Genomic DNA, 25,849 nt, shown 5'->3' on the forward strand with positions numbered 1-25,849 from the left:
TAGGTCCTCTGTTGCCCAGGTGATCTCTTTAGAGATTCCATTTGACCTTGCAGTCTTGGAGAAATAGAGCCAGGGTGGAACTCACTGTTTCATCTCTTACCATATTGCTTAGTAGTGTTTGGGGTTTTTTAGTTATAAATAAATGTCCCATTTTTGTTTTCAACATTTGAAAAGAAAAAAGAGTCAAGCAAGAATCCATAGGATCACCCTAGCCGATTTGGCTCAGTGGTTAGAGCACCCCCCACCCCACTCACCCCACCCCACCCCTGGCAGACTGAAGGGTCCCCAGTTGGACTCCGAGTACCTTGGCTGCAGGCTTGATCCCCAGCCCTGGCTGGGGCTGGTGCGGGAGGCAACCAATCAATGTGTCTCTCTCTCTGTACCTTCCACTCTCTCTGAAAAGGAATGGAAAAAATATCCTGAGGTGAGAATTTAATAAATAAATAAATAAATAAATAAATAAATAAATAAATAAGGGAGGGAGGGAGGGGGGAGGGAGGAGGGAGGGGGGAGGGAGGGGGGAGGAAGGAAGGAAGGAAGGAAGGAAGGGAGGGAGGGAGGGAGGGAGGGAGGGAGGGAGGGAGGGAGGAAGGAACCCACAGGATAAAGGCAATATGCTAATCCTATCTGCCTGCCAGAAAAAAAATCTTAACCTTCTTGGTTAACATAAACTGTTACGTTAACCAAAACATCTAACTTTTTCCCCCATAATACTCAGCATTTAATCAAAACTTATGTATGAGTCATACTAAAAACAGGAACAACTGACTGAAAATGAAAAGAACAAAACAAACAATAGAAATATATCAGCTAGTGAGTCAGACAGTAGGATTCATCAGAAAAGGACTTTAAAATAACTATTATTAAGGTGCTCAAGAAAATAGAAAAAAGATGAGGAAACTGCATCAGATATCTGGAATCTAAAAATAACACAAATAGCAAATGTAAATTCTAAAACTAAAAATGCTGTGCAGTATCTAAAATTAAAAACACCACAGGTGAATTTAATAATAGGTTAAGAGTAGGACAGAGGGTTAGTGAACTAGAAGAAATGACAGTAGAAAATATCCAGACAGAAGCACAGGGGAAACAATACAGGATACACATTGCCCAGAGCCTTATAGCACATGATGAACAATTCAAACATACGCGAGTAACAGGAGTCCTAGGGGGAGAGATGAGAATGAAACATAAATGATATTTGAAGAAATATTGGATTTTTCCAAATATTTTCTCCAAGAATTCAAATATTTTTCAAGAATTTTCCAAAACTGCAATATCAAACCATAGATTCAAGGAGCTCCCTGAACTCCAATTAAGATAAATACAAATAAATACAATAAACTATAAGGACATATCACACTAAACTGCTAAAAGCCAATGATAAACAGAAATTCTTAAAAACAGTCACATAAAAAAGATATATTATGATCAAAGGAGTAAGAATAAGATTGGTGACTAACATTTCAACAGAAACAGTGGAAAACAGACATGGAATGGAACAGAATGGGAAAATGGCACTTTAAATTGATGAAAAATACATCTATCAACCTAGGACTCTATACTCAGCAAAATCATCCTTCAAAAATAAAATGAAAAATAAGAAACCTTGGCAAAGATGTGGAGAAATTGAAAACTCCATGTGTTGTTGGTGGGAATGTAAAATGGTTAGCCACTGTGGAAAACTGTATGGCAGCTCCTTAAAAAGTTAAACATAAAATTTACATATGATGCAGCAATTCCATCTCTAGATATATACCCAAAAGAATTGAAAGCAGGAATTCAAACAGATATTTGAACACCAACGTCCATAGTAGCATTATTCTCAATGGCCAAAAGGTGGAAGCACCCCGTGTCCTCTGAAGGATGAATGGATGGGTAAACCAAATTGGAATTGGCATATACGTAAAATGGAGTATTATTCAGCCTTAAGAAGGAAGGAAATTCTGGCCCTGGCCAGGTGGCTTAGTTAGTTGGAGCATCTTCCCAATATGCCAGGGTTGTGGGTTCAATCCCCACACAGGGCACATATAAGAGTCAACCAATGAGCCCAGCCGGGCGTGGCTCAGCGGTTGAGCGTCGACCTAGGATCCAGGCGATCGGGGTTCGATTCCCGGTCAGGGCACATGCCCGGGTTGCGGGCTGCAGCCGATTGATGACTCTCTCATCATTGATGTTTCTATCTCTCTCTCTCCCTCTCCCTTCCTCTCTCTGACATCAATAAAGATATATTTTTTTTAAAAAGAGTCAACCAATGAATACATAAATGGGTGGAATAACAAATTGATATTTCTCCCGCCTTCCTCTTTCCCTCTAAAAATCAATAAGTAAAAAATTTCTTTAAAAGAAAATTCTGATACACAATACAACATGAATGAAACTTGAAAACATTATGTTGCCCTCACCAGTGTGGAGCAGTTGGTTGGAATGTCGTCCCTACACCAAACATATACCCATATTGCTGGTTCGCTCCCCGGTCTGGACGAGTGTGAGAGGCAGCCAATTGATGTTTCTCTCTCTCATCTGTGTTTCCCTCTCTCTCTCTTTCTTTGTCTCTCTCTCCCTCCCCCCTCCCTTCCTCTAAGATCAATTTTTTTTTCTTTTTTAAATATATCTTTATTGATTTCAGAGAGAGCGATAGAAACATCAATGATGAGAGAGTCATTGATAAGCTGCCTCCTGCACACACCAGACTGAGGATCAAGCCTGCAACCCGGGCATGTGCCCTGACCGGGAATACAATCTCGATCTCCTGGATCCTAGGTTGATGCTCGACCACTGAGCCACGCCCAGCTGGGGGTAAGATCAATTTTTTCTTAAATTAAAAAGAAAACATTGCGTTAAGTGAAGTCAGCCAAACACAGAAGGACAAGTACTGTATGAGTCTACTTATATAAAGTACCTAGGATAGTCAAATTCATAAAGACAGAAAGTAGAATAGTGGTTGTAGTTACCAAGGGCTGTGGGGAGGAGGAAAACAGAGTTAGTGTTTAATGGGCACAGAGTTTCAGTTTGGATGATGAAAAAGTTCTGGAGATGGATGGTGGCGATGACTGCACAACAATATGATGCACTTAGTGCCCCTGACCTGTACCCTTAAAATGGTTAAAATAGTAAATTTTATGGTACGTATATTTTAACCAGAATTTTTAAAATAATAAAGGCAAAATAGGATATTTTCTAACAATCAAAAGCTGAGCTAATTTGTCATGAGCAGATCTGCACTACAGAAAATACTAAATGAAATTCTTTAGCCTGAAGGAAGATGAACCAGATGATAACATGGAACTGCAAAAGAGAATGAACACCTGAAAGGATGACTAAGTAGGTAAATATAAATGACCACCGACAGCTTAAAACAACAACACTAATCATGTCTCATAAGATTTAAAACATATATTGCAGCGCTTTTCAATCTTTTTCATCTGATGGCACACATAGACATAGAAGCATGGAACACACTGACGAATCTCAGAGGGAAGGTGGGGGTGGGTAGGTGGGTGGGTGGGGAGAGATTATCCAAAGAATTTATATGCATATGTGCACAACCCATGACAATAGTGTGGTGGAGGCCTGGGGCAGGGAGTGGGTGCGGGGTGGAAGGGGTCAATGGGGAAAAAAGGGGACATCTGTAATATTTTGAACAATAAATAAATAAAACATATTGCAACAATTTTCAATCTTTTTCATCTGATGGCACATATAAACTAATTATTAAAATTCTTGCCCAGCTGGCATGACTCAGTGGTTGAGCATCAACCCAAGAACCAGTAGGTCAGTGTTCGATTCCCGGTCAGGGCACATGCCCAAGTTTTGGGCTCAATCCCCAGTAGGGGGGCGTGCAGGAGGCAGCAGATCAATGACTCTCATCATTGATGTTTCTCTCTCTCCCTCTCCCTTCTTGTCTCTAAAATCAATAGAAATATATTTAAAAGAAAATTTTGCAGCACACCAAAAAATATATCTTTTGCCGATCTGACAAAAAAAAAAAAAAAAAGGTATAATTTTGATGCATTTACACCAGACGGCTATTGTTGTGTTACCTGTTGTCATTTTTTTATTTGACAATCTAAGGAAAAAGAGGTCAGTGCCCCTGACTAAATTGTCAGTTATCGAATGTTTAAAATTCTCATGGCATGCTAGTGTTGCAAATCGCTGGCACAGCCCTACCCAGCTTGGCTGAGTGCGTACAGCATCAGCCCAAGGGCCGAAGGGTCTCAGGTTCTATTCCCGCCAAGGGCACATGCCTCCACTGCAGGCTCAGTCCCCGGCCCCAGTTGGGGCTGGTGCAGAAAGCAACACATCCATGTGTCCCTCTCACATCGATGTTTCTGTCTCTCTCTCTCCCTCTCCCTCTTCCTTCCACTCTCTCTGAAAAGCAATGGAAAAAATATCCTCGGGTGAGGATAAAAAAAAATTTCTTATATATTGAAACAAAATATGTGACAACAATAGTGGAGAAAGTGTTAAACTAAAGTTTCTAGCGTTGTTCAGGAAATGAGAAAAATACTAATTTAGGGTAGACCATGATGAGTTAAGGATGTATATTATAATCTCCAGAGTAACTACTAAAAGGATAATCAAATAATAATCAAATACCTAAATAACTGAATAATAATTCAAAGCAACGAATAAAAATGGAGTAATACAAAATAATTGCTCAGTCCGAAAGAAGACAAAAATGAGAGAATTAAGAAACAAAGAACAGGTGGAATAAACAGAAACAAAATAGCAAAGTGATAGAAATAAACACACTGCCCCGCCGGGCATGGCTCAGGGGCTGAGCGTCGACCTAGGATCCAGGCATTAGGGGTTCGATTCCCAGTCAGGGCATATGCCCGGGTTTTGGGCTCGATCCCCAGTCGGGGGCTTGCAGGAGGCAGCTGATCAATGACTCTCATCATTGATGTTTCTCTCTCTCTTCCTCTCCCTTCCTTTCTCTGAAATCAATAAAGATATATTAAAAAATAATAATAATAAATAAACACACTATCAGTAACTAAGCTAAACGGAAATGGACTAAACATTCTAAATAAAAGACCGTCAGACTGGATTTTTAAAATACAAACTCTTCCATATGCTATTTACTAGAGACACACTTTAAATATGTTTATCGAGATTAAAAGAAGAAGATGGAAAAATACATACTATGTGAATACAAACGAAAGAGAGATGGCATAGCTAAATTAATATCAAAGCAGGCGTTGAGACAAGTATTACTAGAAATAGGAGGGGCACTGCATACTAATAGAAGTGTCTGCCTAACTGAAAATATCACTTTCCTTTTATGTATTTAGAAATGAGATACATGAAGCAAAAAAATAACAGAACCAAAGAAAGAAGTAGACAAATCCAAAATCATAGTTGGAGATCTACACACACACACACACACACACACACACACACACACCCATAATTGACAGAACTAAATAAAAATCAGCAAAGATATAAAAGATCTGAATTTACTATCAACCATATTGACATAACTGAGTATTTATACAACACTATGCCCAACAATTGCAAAATACACATTCTTTTCAAATACAAATGGAACATTCACCAAATAGAGCATATGTTGAGCCATAAAGCAGATCTCAAGAGATTTCAAAAGACTGAAGTCTTACAGAGTAGGTTCTCTGATCAGAATGGATTAAATTAAAAATCAACAAGAGCCCAGCTGGAGTGGCTCAGTGGTTGGTACAGGAGATCGAGGTTTGATTCCCGGTCAGGGCACATGCTGGGGTTTCGGGTTCAATCCCTGGTGGGGGGCGTGCAGAAGGCAGCCTATCAATGACTCATCATTGATGTCTCTACCTCTCTCTCCCTCTCCCATCCTCTCTCTGAAATCAACAAAGATTTTTTTTTTTTTTAAAAGACATTTTTAAAAACCCTGCATATTTGGAAATTAAACAACTCACTTATACAAAGTTTAAGATGAGGCAAAACTAATCTATAGCGATAGAATTCAGGATAATGATTTCTTTTGGGTGAGAAGAGGCACAAGTGAGCATTCTGGGGCTCCAGAAATGTTCTATATCTCAATATTGGTGGTGGGTATGCAGGTATATTTATATATAAAATTCAATCAAGATTTGCATTTGTATACTTTATACCTCAATAAAAAAGTAAATTAGAAAAAGAGACATTAAATTTCCTAGCTCATGGAAGATGCTTACTAAATGTTTAATAAATTTTAAAAGGAGAAAGATAAAGGATGGAATGAAAAGTTCTAATGTACATCTAATACCATTTACACCTATTAAGTTGGGAAAAAAATAAAGAAGTCTGACAGGGCCAAGTGCTGGAGAGAATGAAAATCAATGGGAACTTTGATACTTTGCTGATAAGAATATAAATTGATACAACCAACTACTTTGGATAACAATTTGGCATTAGCTTATAAAGTATAACATTCACATACCTTACCACCTGGCAATTCAATTCCTAGGTGTATACCCTAGAGAAACTCCTATCCAAGTGCACCAAGAGATAAGTATAAGAATGTTAATAGTAGCCCTGTTTTTAACAGAAAAAACTGGAAATATCCCAAATGTCCATCAACAGTAAGACGTTAACAAATTATGGTATATTCACACAATAGAATATTATCTCACAGTGAAAATCAGTAAACTAAAGTGACTTGCAACAACATAGATATTTGAAACTTAATGTTGAGGGGAAAGGGAAGTCACAGAAAAATAGAAACAGTATAATACCATGTTCACGAAGCTCAAATGCAAGCAAAATTAAACAATATGTTATTTAAGTATATATAATTTTTAAAGCAAGTAAATTATAAGTACAAAATTCAGATAATAGGAAGAGGTGGAGTGATAGGTAATGTTCTAGTTAAAATTGGATGATGAGTTCATGGGTATTAATTATTATTTTTAATCATTTATATGTAATATTTTGTATGTATTAAATATGATAATTCAGAATATTTTAAGTAAAGAAAGACAACAGAAATAAGGAGAATTTCATCTACTAGGTGTGTCAGGGGTCCCCAAGGTCACCCCCAGATTCGGTGATTCACTAGGACTCATAGGACTTAGCATATAGTTGTACTCATGTCTACGATATGTGACAGCCAAAGGATACAAGGCAAAATCATCAAAGGGAAATGGCACATGGGCCAAAGGCCATAGGGGAAAAAACAGCACAAGCTTTCAAGAATCCCTTCCCAGGGAGTCACACAGGACCCTTGATTCCTCCAGCATGGAACTATGTCAACACTTATAAAGTGTTGTATATCAGGGAAGCTTGCCTGAGTCTAAGAATCCAGAGTTGGTACCAGGAGCCAGTCATGTAGGCACTCTGCCCAGCATGTACCAAAATTTCAGACTCCCAGAAGGAAAACAGGTGTTTAGCATAAACCATATTATTTGTGCAAACAGGTTTTTTGTTTGTTTGTTTGTATGTTTTTAATATATCTTTATTGATTTCATAGAGAGGAAGGAAGAGGGAGAGAGAGAGAAACATCAACAATGAGAGTTGTTAGCTGCCTCCTGCACTCCCCCGACTGGGGATCTAGCCCATAACCTGGGCATGTGCTGACCAGGAATCAATGGCAATCTTCTGGATCCTAGGTCGATGCTCAACAATTTGCCTCCAAGCACACCTTTCATATGCAAACCAACCAATCCAAAGTCCATACTCCCACTACCTCCTTTGTCTAACTCTGACATAATTGCCCTAAATCACCCCAGACAACTAGGGATCTACCCCTATAGCCCAGAGCCCAACAAAATTATTCAAACTAGCCAATCCTAAACTGCTTACCTTGCCTCGTCCATTCCTGCTTATAGAAACCACAGTAAAGGCTCTGGGCCTTGTTCTCCCCTTGGTCCTTCTGCCTCCTGACCAACCCTGATACTTCCCCATCTGGCCCTGCCATGGTGTGGTGTGCCCCCCTCTCTTGCGAACTGTGAATAATAAAATTTTCAATGGCATTGAACTCCTGTGTCATTTAAATCAAACCCCAGGTACAATCAAAACAGCTGTCACTTCTATTATAGTGGTTAATACATACTCTCTGATATTATGTATATAGCAGACACTGTCCTCTCTAGAGTTTATTCTCCCTAAGAGCAAGAACTATATTTTACTAAGCTCAATAATGTGTTAGCTGCACACACAAACACACACGCGCACACACACACAGAATCATTGTTTACCTAACTGAAATGTCTGCTGAACTGTGGCCAATTTCTGTCTCTTGGGAAAGCCATTTCCTTGGGATTGGTCTTCTCCCATAGCAAAAATACACAGAACATGTTCAGGAATGGTTCTCATTTTCCACAGGGAAGAAATAAAAAGCCAGCCCCCTAACAAGGCACCATGTGCACTGCCAGGTCCCAACAAGGAGTCTAGTCCTAGGCATCATGGGAAGGACTTACACAATTACATAGCAGAAAATTAGTGACAGTGAAGACTGTTCAGCCACTTATGTAGCTCAGGACTCTGCCTCAGTAGCACAGGGGACAAAATCTGATGGCATTCATTGGAGAATAAATAGAAATTATTAATTGCTTGAATAAATATTACTTAATTGGATTGGGAATGGGGGGAGGGAGACTGTTTTCCAACATGCACAGCATCTTAAGTACTCTACTGCCAGGATTTGCTCCATTGTATCAAAAAATATCTTTGTCAGCCCAGCCAGCATGGCTCAGCAGTTGAGCATGCACCTATGATCCAGGAGATTGAGGTTCAATTCCTGGTCAGGGCACATGCCGGGGTTGTGAGCTCAATCCCCAGTGGGAGGCAGCTGATCAATGACTCGCTCATCATTGATGTTTCTATCTCTCTCTCCCTTCCTCTCTCTGAAATCAAGAAAAACATTTTAAAAAAAAAAAAGACATGTAACGAAATAATATATATAATATACATATATCCTTGTCAACCCTGGCCAGGTAGCTCAGTTGGTTAGAGCATCCTCCCAATAAGACAGGCTAGTAAACCAGGACAAGCAGAATAGAGAAACAGACAGATAAACAGCAGTTTGCGGCCATCTAGTAAATCCTATCTTCCCTAAACCAAGACACTTAAGAGTAAATGGTTTGGCCCTGGCCAGTGTGGTTCAGTGGTTAGAGCATTGGCCTGCGCACCAAAGCCTGAGGGTTGGATTCCCAGTCAAGAGCAGGTACCTGAGTTGCAGGTCCGATCCCCTGGGGGGGGGGGGGGCAACCAATCAATGTTTCTCTCTCCCTCCCTCCCTTCCACTCTAAAAAAAAAAAAAAAATGGAAAAAATATCCTCGGGAGAAGATTAACAACGTCAGAATGTGTGGGGTCCTGTTGGCTAAACTAAGGACTTTGGCTTTTTGAAGAGTGACTATCTAGGATGGTCACTCTATCATAGGTAGAAAGGTGCTGGAGAATTTGAGCACCTGGGTGTCACGATATGTCTTGTTTCAAGAGGGTCACTGGGGCTGCAGTGCTGGTAATACCTGAAGGGCAAAGGCGGGGACCCGAGGCCTCTACAGCCCTAACCTTGGCAAGGGATGGCGGCTCCGATAGAATTATGGGGTGGCAGTTGCATAGGAAAGGAGTTCAAGGCGAGGTCTGGGCTGGGGGTTAGTAGCTGGAACTGAAATGTTATCTAATCCTGGCGATGGAGTTCCGCTCTACCACTAACTTACTTGCGGTGAACTCGAGTAAACCACTTCTAGGTTCTGGGCCTGTTTCCCTACCAGCGAAATGGGGAAAATATTCCCACATAGCAGGGCCTTCTTGAGAGCGAAACGAGAGGTGTCAAAGGCTGACCGTGTGCAAAGTGAGACCCCTGCGCCGAGGACTGCACGAGCCCGTCCGGAAGGGAGGGAGCTGCTGCGGAACCGCCCACCAACTTCTAATACTGTAGCCGATCGGAGGTCCTGCGCAGCCAAAAGAACCGCCGGGGCGGGGACCGTAACGCCGTCTGCCGCTCCCAACCTCGCGAGATTTGTTAGCCCGGCAAAGTCACCCTCCCAGCCACATCTCGCGAGACCAAGGTTCATGAGCGGCTCTCCGCCGTTCTGGGCTTGCGGGGATGATGGAGTACCCCGCGCTCGGCACGGTGGAGGCCGCGGACAGCAGAGGGGCCCGGCCGTACAACAGCTTGGAGGAGCCGGAGGGCCGGGAACCGGATGGGCTGCGCTTCGATCGAGAGAGGGCATGTCGCCTGTGGGAGGCAGTGTCCGGGGCCCAACCCGTGGGGAGGGAGGAAGGTGAGTTGGGGGGAAGGGGGAGGTCTCAGAGGAAGGGAGCCCCTTGCCCGCTGCTCGTTTCGCGCGGAGTGGCAGAAGCGCAGGGCCAGAGTGCAGACCGGCTCTCGGCTCTACGGTCACACCCCCTGGCTCCTGGCCCGCCCCCTTGCGTGACGCACCCCGGGACTCCCAGGCTCGTGCACCCCCTCGGGCCCGGGCACCTTGAGCCGGCTCCTGAAAATCAAGGCTCACGCGTGCAAATGGTCCAGGGCCTTCTCACGCTCAGGCCGCCCGAGTGTTTCTGCCCCGCCTCCCTCACCACCCAGAGCGCAGCTCTTCCCTGGCTCGTGGACTGTAATCCCTGTCCACGCCTTCCGGGAGACCCACAGAACCTTCTCCGTCAGACTTGTAGCTCCCTCACCATTTCTCCCTGACTGTCCATCGTCCCAGTCTTCAGGGTCCCTTATCCCTAGTGTCTCTAGCCTCTTTTCTCTCATGCCCACACTTCCAAGGGCTCTAGAATGCCTTCTTCATACCCCCATGTTCCTCTTGGCCTTGGTGATGGAGCCTTGGTTTACCCGTTTGTAGTTGTCTGGTCTCTACCCTTTTCTGAGCTGGGGACCAGGAGCCTGAGAAACAAGCTTTCCAGCTTGTTATGCATTTTACCTGGCAGTGGATAAGATGGAGATAGAGATGGAAAGAGCTGGCCTGACCTGGTTGTGTCGCCCTCTTCACAGTCCTTAGCAGAGCTGCTTAACTCTACCCAAAGGTACACCAACTATCTGGGCTCTGGGCTAATCCTGTCAGGTAATCTGCAGGGCAATCAGATTTGGTATGTTTGCTTGTTGAGCAGACTAATCTTGGAAAGTTTAATGTTATCTGTGAACTGATTGTCCTGGGATAAAATCAAATTTTTGACCATATCCAAGGACTCTATATGTTTCAGTTTGGGGTGGTACACAGACCTATACCCTCGTGTATATATATACTTATCCAGTCTAAAAATTAGTTTTGTCTGATTCCTAAATTATTATGGACCCCCCCCACACACACTCTCCTTCATACTTTCAAACTTGTTTGGTACAAATTTGCCACCCCTCCTTCCCAATTTTTCTTTCATTAATTTGACAAACATTCACTGGTACCTGCTCTATTCCCAAGACTGTTTGGGTATCAGAGATGAGGGTAATACTGTTCTTACCCTGAAGGAGCTTGTAGTTTGGTCCAGGAAGCAGACACCAAAGCAGCTTTATTGTAATGTAGTGGGTACAGTGAAGAGAAATGCCTAAGAGTGGGGGATTGCACAAAAAGAGGAAGTGACCTTTGTCCTCAGAGGACATAGAACACAGCAGCTAGGCTCTGAAAAGTGAACTGTCTCTTTATATGTGTATGAATGTACAGTGTCACTTACAGCCCAGTTTATTTACCTACTCTCCTCACTTCTGCAATATTTATATGAGGCTTAGGTAGATACCTATAACACCAAGTTCTACTCACATTGGTTTGTTTTTTTTCTTTTTGCACTGTCATTGAGTTATAATTTACATGCCATAAAATTCACCCATTATAACTGTATAATTCAATGATCTTTAGTAAAAGTATAGAGTTGGGTAGCCATAATATTTCCATCACTCCAGTTAATTCCTCTGTGCTCCTTTAATTTTTAATTTTATTTTTTTTAATTAAAGTTTACGTTCAGTATTATTTTGTATTAGTTTTAGATGTACTGCATAGTGGTTAGACAATACCAAAGTATTCCCCTGATATTTCCAGTACCCACCTAACACCAGACATAATTATTACAATATTATTAACTATATTCCCTGTGCTGTACTTTACATCCCCATGACTCTTCTGTAATTGCATAGTGGTTAGACAATACCAAACTATTTCCCCTGATATTTCCAGTACCCACCTGGCACCATATGTAGATACTACAATATTATTAACTATATTCCCTATGCTGTACTTTACATCCCCATGACTATTCTGTAACTACCAGTCTGTTCTTCTTAATCCCTTCACCTTTTTCACCCAGTCCCCAACCCCCTTCTCCTCTGTCAACCATCAGTCTGCTCTCTGTTTATGGGTCTGTTTCAGTTTTGTTTATTTATTTTCTTTAGAGTCTACATATAAGTGAAGTCATATGGTATTTATCTTTTCTCTGACTGACTTATTTCACTTAGCATAATACCCTCTAGGTCCATCAATGCTGTTGCAAAGGGTAAGATTTCATTCTTTTTTATGGCCAAGTAATATTCCATTGTATATATGTACCACTACTTTTTTGTCTACTCGTCTATTGATGGGCACTTGGGTTGATTCCATAGCTTGGCTATTGGAAATAATGCTGCAATGAATATACGGGTGCATATATTCTTTCAAATTAGTGATTTTGGTTTCCTTGGATATATAACCAGAAGTGGAATCACTGGGTCATAAGATGTTCCATTTTTTGAGGACCCTCTATACTGTTTTCCATAGTGGCTGCACCAATCTGCATTCCCACCAAAAGGGTTCCCTTTTCTCCACCTCCTCACTAACACTTGTTGTTTGTTAATTTATTGATTATAGCCTTCTGACAAGTGTGAGGTGATATCTCTTTGTGACTTTAATTTACATTTCTCTGATGATTAGTGACTTTGAGCATCTTTTCACATGTCTGTTGGCCATGTGAATATCCACTTTGGAGAAGTGTCTATTTAATTGGATATTTTAATTGGATTGTTTGGGGGGCAGTTTTTGCTGTTAAGTTGTATGAATTCTTTATAAATTTTGCATATTAACCCTTTTCAGATGTATCATTGAATATCTTCTTTCATTCAATAGGTTGTCTTTTCATTTTGTTGATGGTTTTCTTTGCTGTGCAAAAACTTTTTAGTTTGGTGTAGTCCCATTTGTTTACTTTTTCTTTTGTTTCCCTTGCCTGAGGAGATGTATCAGGAAAAAATTATTTCTAAAAGAAACATCAGAGTTTTTACTGCCTATGTGTTTTTTCTTTTAGGAGTTTTATGGTTTCAAGTCTAACATTGAAGTCTTTAATCCATTTTGAGTTTATTCTGGTATATAGTGTAAGTAGGTGGTCTAGTCTTTTTTTTTGCATTTATTTGCTCAATTTTCTCAACACCATTTGCTGAATAGACTGTCTTTACCCCATTTTATGTTCTTGTCTCCTTTGTCAAATATTAATTGACCATATAGGTGTGGGTTTCTTTCTGGACTATTTTGTTCCATTGATCTAGGTCTGTTTCTATGCCAGCACCATGCTGTTTTAATTACTATAGCTTTGTAGTATAGTTTAATGTTAGGTAACATGATACCTCCAATCTTCTTCTTTCTCCGGATTGCACTGGCTATCCTGAATCTTTGGTGGTTCCATATAAATTTTTGGATTATTTGTCCTAGTTCTGTGAAATACACCATTGGCATTTTAATAGGAATTGGGTTGAATCTATAGGTAGGTTGCTTTGGGTAGTATGGATTTTTTTTTTTTTAATCCTCACTGGAGGATATTTTTTTCCATTGCTTTTTTTTTTTTCTTCCCAGAGAGAGTGGAAGGGGGGGAGGGAGGGAGGGAGGGAGGGAGGGAGGGAGGGAGGGAGGGAGGGAGGGAGGGAGGGAGGGAGGGAGGGAGGGAGGGATATGAGAGAGACAAGACACATCGATTGGTTGCGTCCTACACGAGCCCCAACCAGGGCCAGGGATGAGCCTGCAACCAAGGTACATGCCCTTGGCCCAAATCGAACCCAGGACCCTTCAGTCTGCAGGCTGACACTCTAACCACTGACCCAAGCCGGCTAGGGCTAGTATGGATATTTTAATGATGTTACTTCTTCCTATCCATGAGCATGGTTAATGCTCCCATTTATTTGTATGTTCTTCAGTTTCTTTCTTCAGTATCTTGTAATTTTTCTTTTTTCTTTTTTTTCTTCTTCTTTTTTTTCTTGTAATTCTTCAAGTATAGGATTTTTACCTCATTGCTTAAATTTATTACTAGGTATTTTATGTATTTATTTTTACAGTAGTGCTTCTCAAACTTCATTGTGCAAATAAACCACTCAGCCTCTAGCAGGAGGTGACTTCAGCAGAGTGGGAAGGATGAGCCACTGAGGAGTTCAAGGTCACATACCAGGAAGTTCCTGCAGCTAGAGCACAAGGTGGAAAGGCCCCCAGACCAGTTCCAGGGAGTCAGTGCAGGAGGACCGTGGTAGGGAGCCAATTTCAATCTAAGTCCAGGGTCAGCATGGAGGGTGTAGACGAAAAAGAGGCTCTATGAAGTAACTCCAAAGGGTGATTTGATCATAAATTCTCAGCTAGGCAGGTTATGGTAGATAAACATGCACCAGGCATATAACTTCTTTAGTAAAAGTCTTATCTTTGCCTTAAGCAAACCCTGTTAATTGTTTCTGTGCATCTAAGTTAACACACCTTTGAAATGCCTCTTTTCAGACCCCTCCTTTTAATGTGTGACCACCCTTTTCAGACCAGACCCCCTCTAAAGCGAGATCACCCTCAAGAGAGCACACAATCTTAACTATCCTATAATCCTATCCGTGCCTTGCTTTCTCCCATTTTCATGTAATCTTCCTTAGGTTCTCTCCTTAATTCCAAATGCATAAAAGAAGTTGCAAACTGTCATTTTCTTGAAAAAATTTATTTATTTGTTGAAATCCTGCTTTCACATATATCTTCTATTTGACTCAAATTGATTTTTTTTTAAATTCTCCACAGATTTGCACATTCTTAGTTGACAAGGTTTAAGCAGGGGAGTGACTGGTCTAGTACTTGCCATAGGATCACTCCCACTGCTGTGTGGGAAATAAAACCTCTCCTCACCTTGGAGTTGGAGCAGGGCCCCCGGGCCATGTGGGACACTCAGAAGTCAAGCCCCTGCACCCCCCAAGTCTTTTGGATCTTCTTGGGGTCAGGAATACCCATATGAAAAACAAGCCACCAGGGCATACATTTTATAAGTAAGGACGAGAAACCCACGCACTCTAGGAACAACATGACTTTTTCTCCCTTTCAGAGGACTTGGGCTCCCATCCACTCTTTGCTGGTTTAGATGGCATCTTGGACACGTCCCCCTCTCTGCCTTAGTCTCCCCACCTGTCAAAAAGAACGTCGGCCTGGCCAGGCGTGGCGCAGTGGTTGAGCATCGACCTAGGATCCAGGCGATCGGGGTTCGATTCCCAGTCGGCACATACCCAGGTTGCGGGCTGCAGCGGATCAGTGACTCTCTCATCATTGATGTTTCTGTCTCTCTCTCTCCCTCTCCTTTCCTCTCTCTGAAATCAATAAAGATATATTTAAAAAAAAAAAAAGGACATCGGACCATCCCATGGATCACACCCCCAACTTTGGGCAAGTTGGGCAGCAGGGACAGGCAGCTGGGCCACGCTGCTGGTTGCAGACCTGCCCCCGAGCACTCCTTACTTTTTGATGCAATTGTCAATGGAATTTTTTTTCTTGGTTTCCCTTTCAGATAAGTCATTATTTGTATATAAAAATGCAGCTGATTTCTGAATATTTATTTTGTATCCTGCTACTTTACTGAATTCATTTATCAGTTCTAGTAGCTTTTTGGTGGAGTCTTTTTTTTTTAATATTTATTTATTGATTTTAGAGAAGAGGGAGAGAAAGAGAGAGAGAAACATCAATTTGTTGTTCCACTTATTTATGCATTAATTGGTTGATTTTTGTATGTGCCCTGACCAGGGATTGAACCCACACCCTTGGCATACGGGGACGACTCTCTAACCAACTTAGCTACCCGGCCAGGTCTGGTGGAATCTTTAGGGTTCTTTATATACATTATCATGTCATCTGCAAATAATGACAATTTTACTTCCTTTCCATTTGAATGCCTTTTATTTCTTCTTTCTGTCTGATTGCTGTGGCTAGAACTTGTAGTACTATGTTGAATAAGAGTGGTGGAAGCAGACATCCCTGTCTTATTTCTGATCTTAAGGAAAATGCTTTTAGTTTTTTCCTGTTAAATATGATGTTAGATGTGGCTTTGTCATATGTGGCCTTCATTATGTTGAGGTATGTTTTCTCTATTTCCACTTTGCTGAGAGTTTTTGTCATAAATGGTTGCTGGATTTTGTCAAACGCTTTTTCTGAATCTATTGATGATCACATGATTTTTTTATCCTTCAATATGTTTATGTGGTGTATCATGTCAATTAATTTGTGGATATTGTACCAACCTTGCATCCCAGGAATAAATCCCACTTGATCATGGTATATGATCTTCTTAATGTATTGCCAGATTCAGTTTGCTAATATTTTGTTGAGGATTTTTGCATTATGTTTATCAGGGATATTGGCCTATAATTTTCTTCTTTTGTAGTGTCTTTATCTGGTTTTGGAATAGGATAATGCTGGCCTCATAAAATGAGCTTGGTAGTCTTCCCTCCTCTTGACTTTTTTGGAATAGTTTGAGAAGGGTAAATTTTAGTTCTTCTTTGAATGTTTGGTAAAATTCTTCTGTGAAGCCATTGGTCCAAGGCTTTTGCTTATTGGGAGTTTTTTTAATTACTGCTTCAATTTCACTAGTTGTAATCTGTCTATTCAAATTCTCTGATTCAGTTTTGGAAGATTGTATGTTTCTAGGAATTTATCCATTTCTTCCAAATTGCCCAATTTGTTGGCATATATGTTTGTACTATTTTCTTATAATCCTTTGTATTTCTATGGTGTCATTTGTTACTTTTCTTTCATTTCTGATTTTATTTATTTGGGTCCTTTCTCTTTTTTTCTTGATGAATCTGGATAAAGATTTATCAATCTTGTTTATCTATTCCAAGAACCAGCTCTTGGTTTTATTGATCTTTTGTATTGTTTTTTAGACTCTATTTCATTTATTTACGCTCTGGTCTTTATTATTTTCTTCCTTCTTCTCACTTTGGCCTTTTTTTGTTGTTCTTTTTCTAGTTCCTTTAGGTGTACGATTAGATTGTTTATTTGAGATTTTTCTTGTTTCTTGAAGTAGGCCTATAATGCTATGAATATCCCTCTTAGGACTGCTTTAGCTGTGTCCAATAGGTTTTGGGTTGTTGTGTTCTCATTATCATTTGTTTCAAGGTATATTTTGATTTCTTCATTGATCTCATTATTAATCCATTCATTGTTTAGTAACATGTTATTTAGCCTTCATGTGTTTGTGTGTTTTTCAAGGGTGGTGTTTTTTGGTTTTTTTCTAATTTATTTCTAGTTTCATAGTGTTGTGATCAGAGAAGATGCTTGATTCTTAAATTTATTGAGACTTGTTTTGTGTCCTAGAAAATGTTCCATGTACGTTTGAAAAGAATGTATATTCTGCTGCTTTGGGGTGAAATGCTCTGAAAAGATCAATTAAATCCATCTGGCCTAATAGGTCATTTAAGGCCACTGTTTCCTTGTTGATTTTCTGTCTGGAATATCTATCCATTGATGTCAATGTGGTGTTAAAATCCCCTACTATGACTGTATTACTGTTGATCTCTCCCTTTATGCCATCAAAATTTGCTTTATATATTTAGATGCTCCTATATTGGGTGCGTAAATGTTTGCAAGGGTTATATTCTCTTGTTGGATTGATCCCTTTATCATTATGTTATGTCCTTCTTTGTCTCAGCTTTCTTTTTCTTTTTTTCATTTGCATGAAATATGTCTTTCCATCCCTTTACTTTCAGTCTATGTGTGTCTTTCATTCTGATGTGTGTCTCTTATAGACAGCATATTTATGGGCCTTGCTTTCTTTTCCATTCAGCTGCCCTATGTCTTGTAATTGGAGCATTTAATTCATTTACATTTGAAGTGATTATTGATAGATCTATATGTACTGCCAGTTTATTATTTTTTTCTAACATGTCTATTGATTTCAGAGAGAGGAAGGGAGATGGAGAGAGATAGAAACATCAATCATAAGAGAGTCATTGATTGGCTGCCTTCTGCACACCCCCTACTGGGCATCAAGCCCACAACCCAGGCATGTGCCCTGACCAGGAATCAAACCTCAATCTCCTGGATCATAGGTTGATGCTCAGTTGCTGAGCCACGCTGCTAGGCACCAGTTTGTTCTTTATAACTATGTTCCTTTTATTTTTTCTTCTTCAAGAAGTCCCTTTAACATTTCTTGTAGTACTGGTTTGGTGGTAATGAACTCCTTTAGCTTTTTCTTGTCTGGAAAGCTCTTTATTTCTCTTTCAATTTTAAATAATAGCTTTGCTGGGTAGAGTAGTCTTGGCGATAGGTCCTTACTTTTCATCATTTTGAATATTTTGTACCAGTTCCTGTGGCCTGAAATGTTTCTGTTGAGAAATCAGTTGACAGTCTTATGGAAGTTTCCTTATAGGTAACTAACTGTCTTTCTCTTGCTACTTTCAAGGTTCTCTATTGTGCCCTGGCCAGGTATCTCGGTTGGTTAAGTGTCATCCCAATACACCAAGGTTGCAGGTTTGATCCCTGGTTAGGGCACATACAAGAATCAACCAATGAATGCATAAATGAGTGGAACAACAAGTCCCTCTCTCCCTGAAATCAATCAATCAATCAATCAATTAAGCTTTAAAAAAACATTCTCTTTTGGCTTTAACGTTTCCCATTTTAATTATGATGTGTATTGATGTGGACCTCTTTGGGTTCATCTTGTTTGGGACTCTGTACTTCCTGGACTTGTGTATCTTTTCCCTTCACCAGGTTAAGGAGGTTTTCAGTCATTATTTCTTCAAATAGGTTCTCAATCTCTTGCTCTCTTTCTTCTCCTTCTGGTACCCCTGTAACGTAGATATTGTTATGCATAATGTTGTCCCAGAGGTCCCTTAAACTATCCTCATTTTTAAAAATTCTTTTTTCTTTTTGCTGCTGTGATTGGGTGGTTTCTGTGACCTCGTCTTCCAAATTGCTGATTTGATACTCTGCGTCATCTAACCTGGTGTTGATTCCTTCTAGTGTATTCTTCATTTCAGATATTACATTCTTCTTCTTTTTTAAAATATATCTTTATTGATTTCAGAGAGAGGAAGGGAGAGGGAGAGATAGAAACATCAGTGATGACAGTGTGTCTTTGATTGGCTGCCTCTTGCGCACCCTCCACCAGGGATCGAGCCCAAAACCCAGGCACATACCCTGACCGGTAATTGAACCTCAGTCTCCTGGATCATAGGTCAATGCTCAACCACTTAGCCACGACGGCCGGTCATATTCTTCATTTCTGACTGGTTCTTTTTATGGTTTCTATTTCCTTTTTATGCTTATTATCTCTTTGTTTAAGTTCTCACTGAGTTCATCCCTTCTTCCCCTAAGTTCCTTGAGCATCCCTATAATCATTGTTTTGAACTCTGTATCTGGTAGATTGTGTGCCTCCATTTCATTTAGTTAGTTTTCTGGGGATTTCTCCTGTTATTTTGTTTGGGGCATATTTTTTTGTCTCCCATTTTGACTGCCTTTTGATATTTGTTTCTGTGTATTATGTAGATCTGCTATTCCTTCCAGTCTTGTTACGGTGGCTTATGTATAAGGTGTCTTTTTGGGTTCAGTGGCGCAATTTCCCTGATCACCTGAGCTAGGTGCTCCAGGAATGTCCCTTGTGTAGGTTACATGAGCCCTCCTGTTATATTTGAGTCTTGGTTGCTGTTGGCCTATACATGGGTGGGGTTGACCTGTCCATGGGTGGGGTTGACCCTCAGGCTGGCTGTTTGTGAGGATAAACCCCACCATAGTGTACAAGCTGCTATGCAGGGCCTCGCCCCACAAAGCTGAATTAGCCCCAGCAGGGTCTGGTGCCTGCTAAGATCTCCTTTTGGGTGTGCCCTGCCCCCCTGTGGAGCTAATTGGATCTTGCTCTAAAATGGTCAGAAGCCCACTACTGGCATCTTGGAAGGGACTCCAGTGCAAGTCAATGACAGACACTGTCTGTGACCAGCCTAGGCTACTTGTTTGGAACTATAAAAGTGATCCACAGTTTGATGCTGCCTCAGCTGGGCCTGGGTGTGCGTGAGAGGGGCCAAGCTGCACACCAAGGGCAGCTTCCCCCAGCACCGAGCCCAGGGGCAGGTCAGCAAAAGGCCCAAGGCACCCCAAGATCTGCCTCCACCTGCCAGCTGCCTATTAAGTTCAGTCACTGAAAGAGCCTCTGGCAGTACATGAGTTGCGTGAGGTAGGTTTTCAATAAGTTACCAGGTAGGGGCAAGTGGTATTCACCAGATTAATTCATATTCACACTCAGCACCAATGCTGGGTCTGAGGCCACTCAACAAAAGTCACAGGATTTTTTTTTTTTAATAAATAAAATAAAATAAAGTCACAGGGTATACCAAGGCCAGCTGCCACCTACCAGGTGCCCTCAGACCTTTGTGGTGGGGCAGGATCTCTGAATCATCAGGGTGAGGCCAGCAGAGTTTATCAGGCCCAAACACTAAGATTTGGCCATGTGAAGGGAGGGCTCTGCACAAAAACAGTACTGCCAGTGGTGCGTACAAGGGAAAAGTGACTCCCTGCCCTAGATCCACAGTACTCAGTGTCTTCCCAAGTCTGTCCAGCCTCCTTGAGGGCCTTCCAAGAGAGTCTGTACGAAGGACCCAGGCTGGCCACAGCCAGCTGACTCCTCTGCAGAGTGCCAGCTCTTCAGGGCCGGCCCACCAGAAGTCAGGAGGGTGGGGCTAGTAGATCTCCCATGAGGGAGTGGTACGTACACAACAGGTGCCTGGAGGACGGAACGGTTCCCACCCCAGAATCACACAACTCAATCTCTGACACCCCCTGAGTTCACCCTCAAGAGCCCTCCAAGAAAGTCTACACCACTGGTCCAGGCAGATGACTCCTCTGCAGTTTGTAAGCTTGGCAGAATGGGGTGATGGGGAGTCAGAAGGGTGGGGCTAGTGCATTCCCCCAGGCTGATGCCATATGGAGGAAAGTGTTCAACCCAGGAAATTTGACATCTGTGGACAGTGAGGGAAAGGTACTCAGCACAGGGACCCCAGTGGCTGGCTGTCCCTTCAGCTCTCTCCCCAGAGCCACACAGCCCAGTCTCTCCTGGCATAACTCCAGGCCACTCCAATTTGCCCCCCCTCTGCCAGAGCCCAGGGTGTGTGGCCATGAATGAGACTTTGTGCACTTAACCCATAAGAGGGTACCTGGGTTTCTAGCAGATTCCTGTCCCTCCCTGGTGGCTTCTTCCTGGCTCTGGTGTTCCAGGCTGGGGAGCCCATTGTAGAGTTGAGACCACGCTTCTAAGGGGGTACCTTTGCAGCTGAGACTTCCTTCCGGATTCTCAACTACTGCATGTAGTTGCGGGCCAGCCTTTTTCACGTTTCCGCCCTCCTGCTAGTCTGGATGTGGTGTCTTCTGTAAATCCTTGGTTATAAGACTTCTGTTCAGCTAGTCTTCAGTTGATTATTCAGGTTGATTGTTCTGTAATTTAATTGTAATTTCAGTTTGGTCCTGACAGGAGATAAGTATAACTTTCACCTACTCTGCTTCTGTCTTGGTGAACATCTTGACACATGTTAACTAGACTTACTGTGAGCATTTTGCAATATATACAAATATCAAGTCATATTGTACACCTGAAATTAATATAATGTTACATGTCAATTATAGCTCAGTTTAAAATTTTTTAAACTATTTAATAAATAAATTGTTGGCTTATATAAAATTATAAGGTAAGTAATAGTATAGATGGTGTGAGAACATAGCATGAGTCATGAAAGCAGCAGGGAAAGAGTGACTGAGGTTTGCCAAGATATAGCAGTATGGCATTCCATTACTCAGTGCCCATATTTGAGGCAGGGTTCAAAGACAGTGCTGCTGAAGCAGATTTTTAACTCAAAGATTTTTTTTATTTTCCTCTTTGTAGTGGAGCACATGATCCAGAAGAACCAGTGTCTCTTCACCAACACCCAATGTAAGGTTTGCTGCGCCTTGCTTATTTCGGAATCTCAGAAGCTGGCACACTACCAGGTATGCCATAGTACCTTTAGAACTGCTTTACTTTCCAGACCGAGTTCCAAGCCTCCACTTCTTCCTAGCTTGCGCCGTGAAATGTAATTCCTTATAAGCCACCCAGATGTTGCCTCCATGCATGTTGACTGTAACTTGAAGATTGACTTAATTATTCCGAGTCCCATTTCTCCCATCTAAATCAGGATCATTATAGTTATATCTTCCCTTGTAGCTTATATAGTAGATACTTTGCGCTTTGGCTTTAAATAGACCAGCGTTTGAGTCACAGCTCTGCTACTCATCTTGGGCAAGAATCCTCACCATCTTCAGCCTCTGTTTCCTTATCTATAAGGTAGAGATGATGATAATTTTCTCATAGCTTGTTGTGAAGGTTAGATTTGACGGCATGTAAAGTAAATTGAGTAGGAACTCAGTAAACTAGGTTTCTTCCCTGCTCAAAAGTTTTATGAGGATGAATCAAGTGAAAATCTAATGTTTTTGAGTTCCTTAGATATGAAATGGCATTTGGCTATCTTTGATCTTTTTCCTGACTTCTTGCAGAGCAAAAAACATGCCAACAAAGTGAAGAGATACCTAGCGATCCATGGAATGGAGACATTAAAGGGGGAAACAAAGAAGCTAGACTCAGATCAGGTAATCCAGCTGCCATGGTGATACTGCTCGCTTCCTGATGAAGCCAGCAGGCAGGTTGGTGTGGTGAAAGAGGATGGGCTTTGAGTCAGACTGACAATGGCTTCAAATCCCAGCCCTGTCATGTGACTTGGGCAAGTCTTATTACTTCTCTGAGCCCTGATTTCTTCCTCTATAAAAATGAGGTTGCTAATATCAACTACATTTTAGGATTTTCCAAACTAAAATGAAGGAAAGAAAAAGCACAGAGCCTGGCACATAGTAGGAGCTCAGTAAATGGAGCCATTGCTATGCATTACCACTCAGTGGTTTGATGGAGTAGAACAAGAAGCTGCCCCTTCACTACTCAAGGAAACAAAGTGGAAGGAAGCTAGGCTGTTTGCTTTCTTGAGATCAGGAAAAAGAGCTGAGTTCAGCACTTGAATGTTTTGAATAAACAAATGGGAGGAACACCTTTCCAGATGCCTGCTCTGATAGAGATGTAAACACATTTGCTTTTTGGCTTAGAAATACTGTGGGAATTATGCTGAAACAACCCCCATCCCTCAAGGGTACCATAATTTTTGTTCCATAGGAGACTGTGCAAACATCATAGGATAAGAAGTCAGCAGACTAGAGGCCAGTACTAACTCTACAACTTACTGGTTGGATGACTTTGAGTAAATCACTTAACATCTGTGTACTTCACCCATAGAATGGAGGTAATAATTCCTACCTCTTAAGAGTATCATGAGGTAAAATTTCAATTCCTAGCGGATACTCATGAGTATACAAACTGTGCCTCCTGTTACTGTGACCATGGATTTGGAAGGGCCATGCTCATCCCTTCTCCAATTCACTGGACTGATCCCCTAGTTGCCCTTCTTATGATTTAGAATTCAGAAAGTCAAGATCTAACCAATGTCACCCCAATAAATGCAATTTTAAAAAGCCCTGGCCCGTGTGGCTCAGTAGGTTGGGCGTCATCCAGTGCACTGAAGTTTCTGGTTTGAGCACATGCTTGGATTGAGGGCTCAATCCCCACAGGGGGTGTGCAGGAGGCAGCCTATCGATGTTCCCCCTCACACTGATGTTTCTCTTTCTCTCCCTCTCTCTCTAAAAGTCAATAAAAAATATTTGAAAAGAAAAGAAAAAAGAAAGGGTGAACTCTGTGACCCTGAGCAGGTCACTTCACCTCTTTGTATTCCGGTTCCTTCAACTTGGGGTATCCCAGTAGTTCAAATAAGATCATAAGCTCCTCCCCACTCCACCCTCAGTAAAGGATTATGCAGCCCAAAATGTCTGCAGTGCCAAGGTTTAAAATACTCTTTTGCCCTGGCCAGGTAGCTCGGTTGTTTAGTGCATCATCCTGATACACCAATGTTGTGGGTTCAGTCCCATCAGGGCACATACACAAATCAACCAATGAATGCATGAATAAGTGGAACAGCAAATCGATGTTCCTCTCTCTCCCTTTCTATCTCAAATCAATAAAAAAAAATTTATAAAAAACAACGATCTACTTGTTCGACAAACCCTGAGCCTCTGCTGTGTGCCAGACTCCAGCAGGGTGCTAAGGATGGGAAACAAAGATGAGTCAAACAGTCCATGCCCAAATGTTGAGCTTTAGTTCACAGAAAAGCCCCCCAAGCTATTATGCTGTCAGTTTAGGGTTGCAAGTAGTAAGCTAGAGAGGTCTGTTTCATGCATTCTGGGAGTACAGAAGAGGAACAAAATTAATTCTTCCTGAAATACACAAAGTGGCTTGATAATTGTTTATTGAATGATTTTCTTGAGTAAAAATCTCCCAGAAGAGGTGATATTTAATCTGGGCCTTGAAGGCTAAGCAGACAGATGCCAGGCATGAGAGAAGGGAAGATCATTCTAGGTAGCAAGAATGGCCCAAGCAAAAAGCAAGAAAGCAACAGAGCATAAAGTGGGAAATGGTGAGTAGGGTCTGGGATGAGTTAGCTGGAGAAGAATCCAGAAAGGTAGGTTGGGGTAGCTTGTGAAGGGGGCCTTGAATGCCCATTCTCCTATGGGCAATGGGGAACCATTTAAGATTTTCTGGCCGGGCAGTGGCGTGATCAGACCTGTGTTCTTTCTCCCAACCAGAAGAGCAGCAGAAGCAAAGACAAGAACCAGTGCTGCCCCATCTGTAACATGACCTTTTCCTCCCCTGTCGTGGCCCAGTCGCACTACCTGGGGAAGACCCACGCAAAGAACTTAAAGCTGAAGCAGCAATCCACTAAGGTGGAAGGTACTGGTTTTCCTGAGTAGTGCTATATCGGGACCCCCCCTATCCTCAGGGCGTCAATGCCAGGTGCTCCCAGAAATGCTCACTGGGGCCACAGACTTGAAGAAGTTGAACTACTTTTGGGAGCCCTTAAAAATATTAAAGTAGACACTGCTTCATTGATATGCAGCCTCAGAGGTTGTGCTCACCTAACCTCCCTTTCTTTGATTACATCAGTTTTTCTCTGTAGAAACTTCTTAGCCATGAGCTTTTGTTCTGACTAATAATGTAACTTGGGAGTGCCAAAGTCCTGCAGGCTGTTTACACCATGAGAGCATTCTACTTCCTACCTCTCCCACTTAGATTTTTCCCTCCCAAGCATCCACCTGGCCTTATTATCATGTGTTCCAAGTTAAAAGCTAAAACGTTGTCTTTTTTGTGTGCTCAGGTTATGCCCTGCTCACTTTAATCCTCAAAGGTGCCTCTTCTCAAGACAGGGACTTGCCTTTCAAAGCTGAATACTTCAGTGCTGCCACTATAGCCCAGCAAGCTGTGTTTGCAACTGCTATGAATTTATTCCCAGTGTAGTGACTTCTAAAAAAAACCCCTTTATCTTGTCACCACTGGGACCCTTGATTTCATCTCATTAACTCCTGATTTTCTGGGATTTTTTAACCTCTCCTAACTGCAGTTAGTCAAGAGTGAAAGTTCTTTGATCTTAATTTTTTCTTGGTAATTTTTGCTTCTCTCTTCATTTTGGACCAAGGAGTAGATTATATTATCTATAATACTTGTTATCCTTTTTTATATTATTGTTTTATAAAAACAAGACAGCAATGTTTTGGAAGGCTTTGAAGATAGAGTATA

General features: G+C 41.6%; 1 protein-coding gene across 7 annotated transcripts in view; it reads left to right on the forward strand.

Moving 5' to 3' along the window:
* The first annotated feature begins 9,975 nt into the window (after positions 1-9,975).
* The window catches only part of ZNF346 (zinc finger protein 346), a 32,574-nt gene continuing 16,700 nt past the window's right edge, over positions 9,976-25,849 (forward strand). For 5 of the 7 annotated variants that reach the window (XM_081135740.1, XM_081135742.1, XM_081135745.1 and 2 more), the window contains exons 1-4: positions 9,976-10,209; positions 22,031-22,134; positions 22,678-22,770; positions 24,862-25,006. In XM_081135740.1, coding sequence (XP_080991866.1) covers positions 10,032-10,209; positions 22,031-22,134; positions 22,678-22,770; positions 24,862-25,006 — 520 coding nt within the window. In that variant the 5' untranslated portion in view covers positions 9,976-10,031. The remainder of the gene's footprint in view (positions 10,210-22,030; positions 22,135-22,677; positions 22,771-24,861; positions 25,007-25,849) is intronic. The other 2 variants (XM_081135743.1, XM_081135746.1) reach the window with 2 other exon arrangements.

The sequence above is a fragment of the Miniopterus schreibersii genome (genome assembly GCF_964146895.1).
Source record: "Miniopterus schreibersii genome assembly, chromosome: 4".
Classification (NCBI taxonomy): domain Eukaryota; kingdom Metazoa; phylum Chordata; class Mammalia; order Chiroptera; family Miniopteridae; genus Miniopterus; species Miniopterus schreibersii.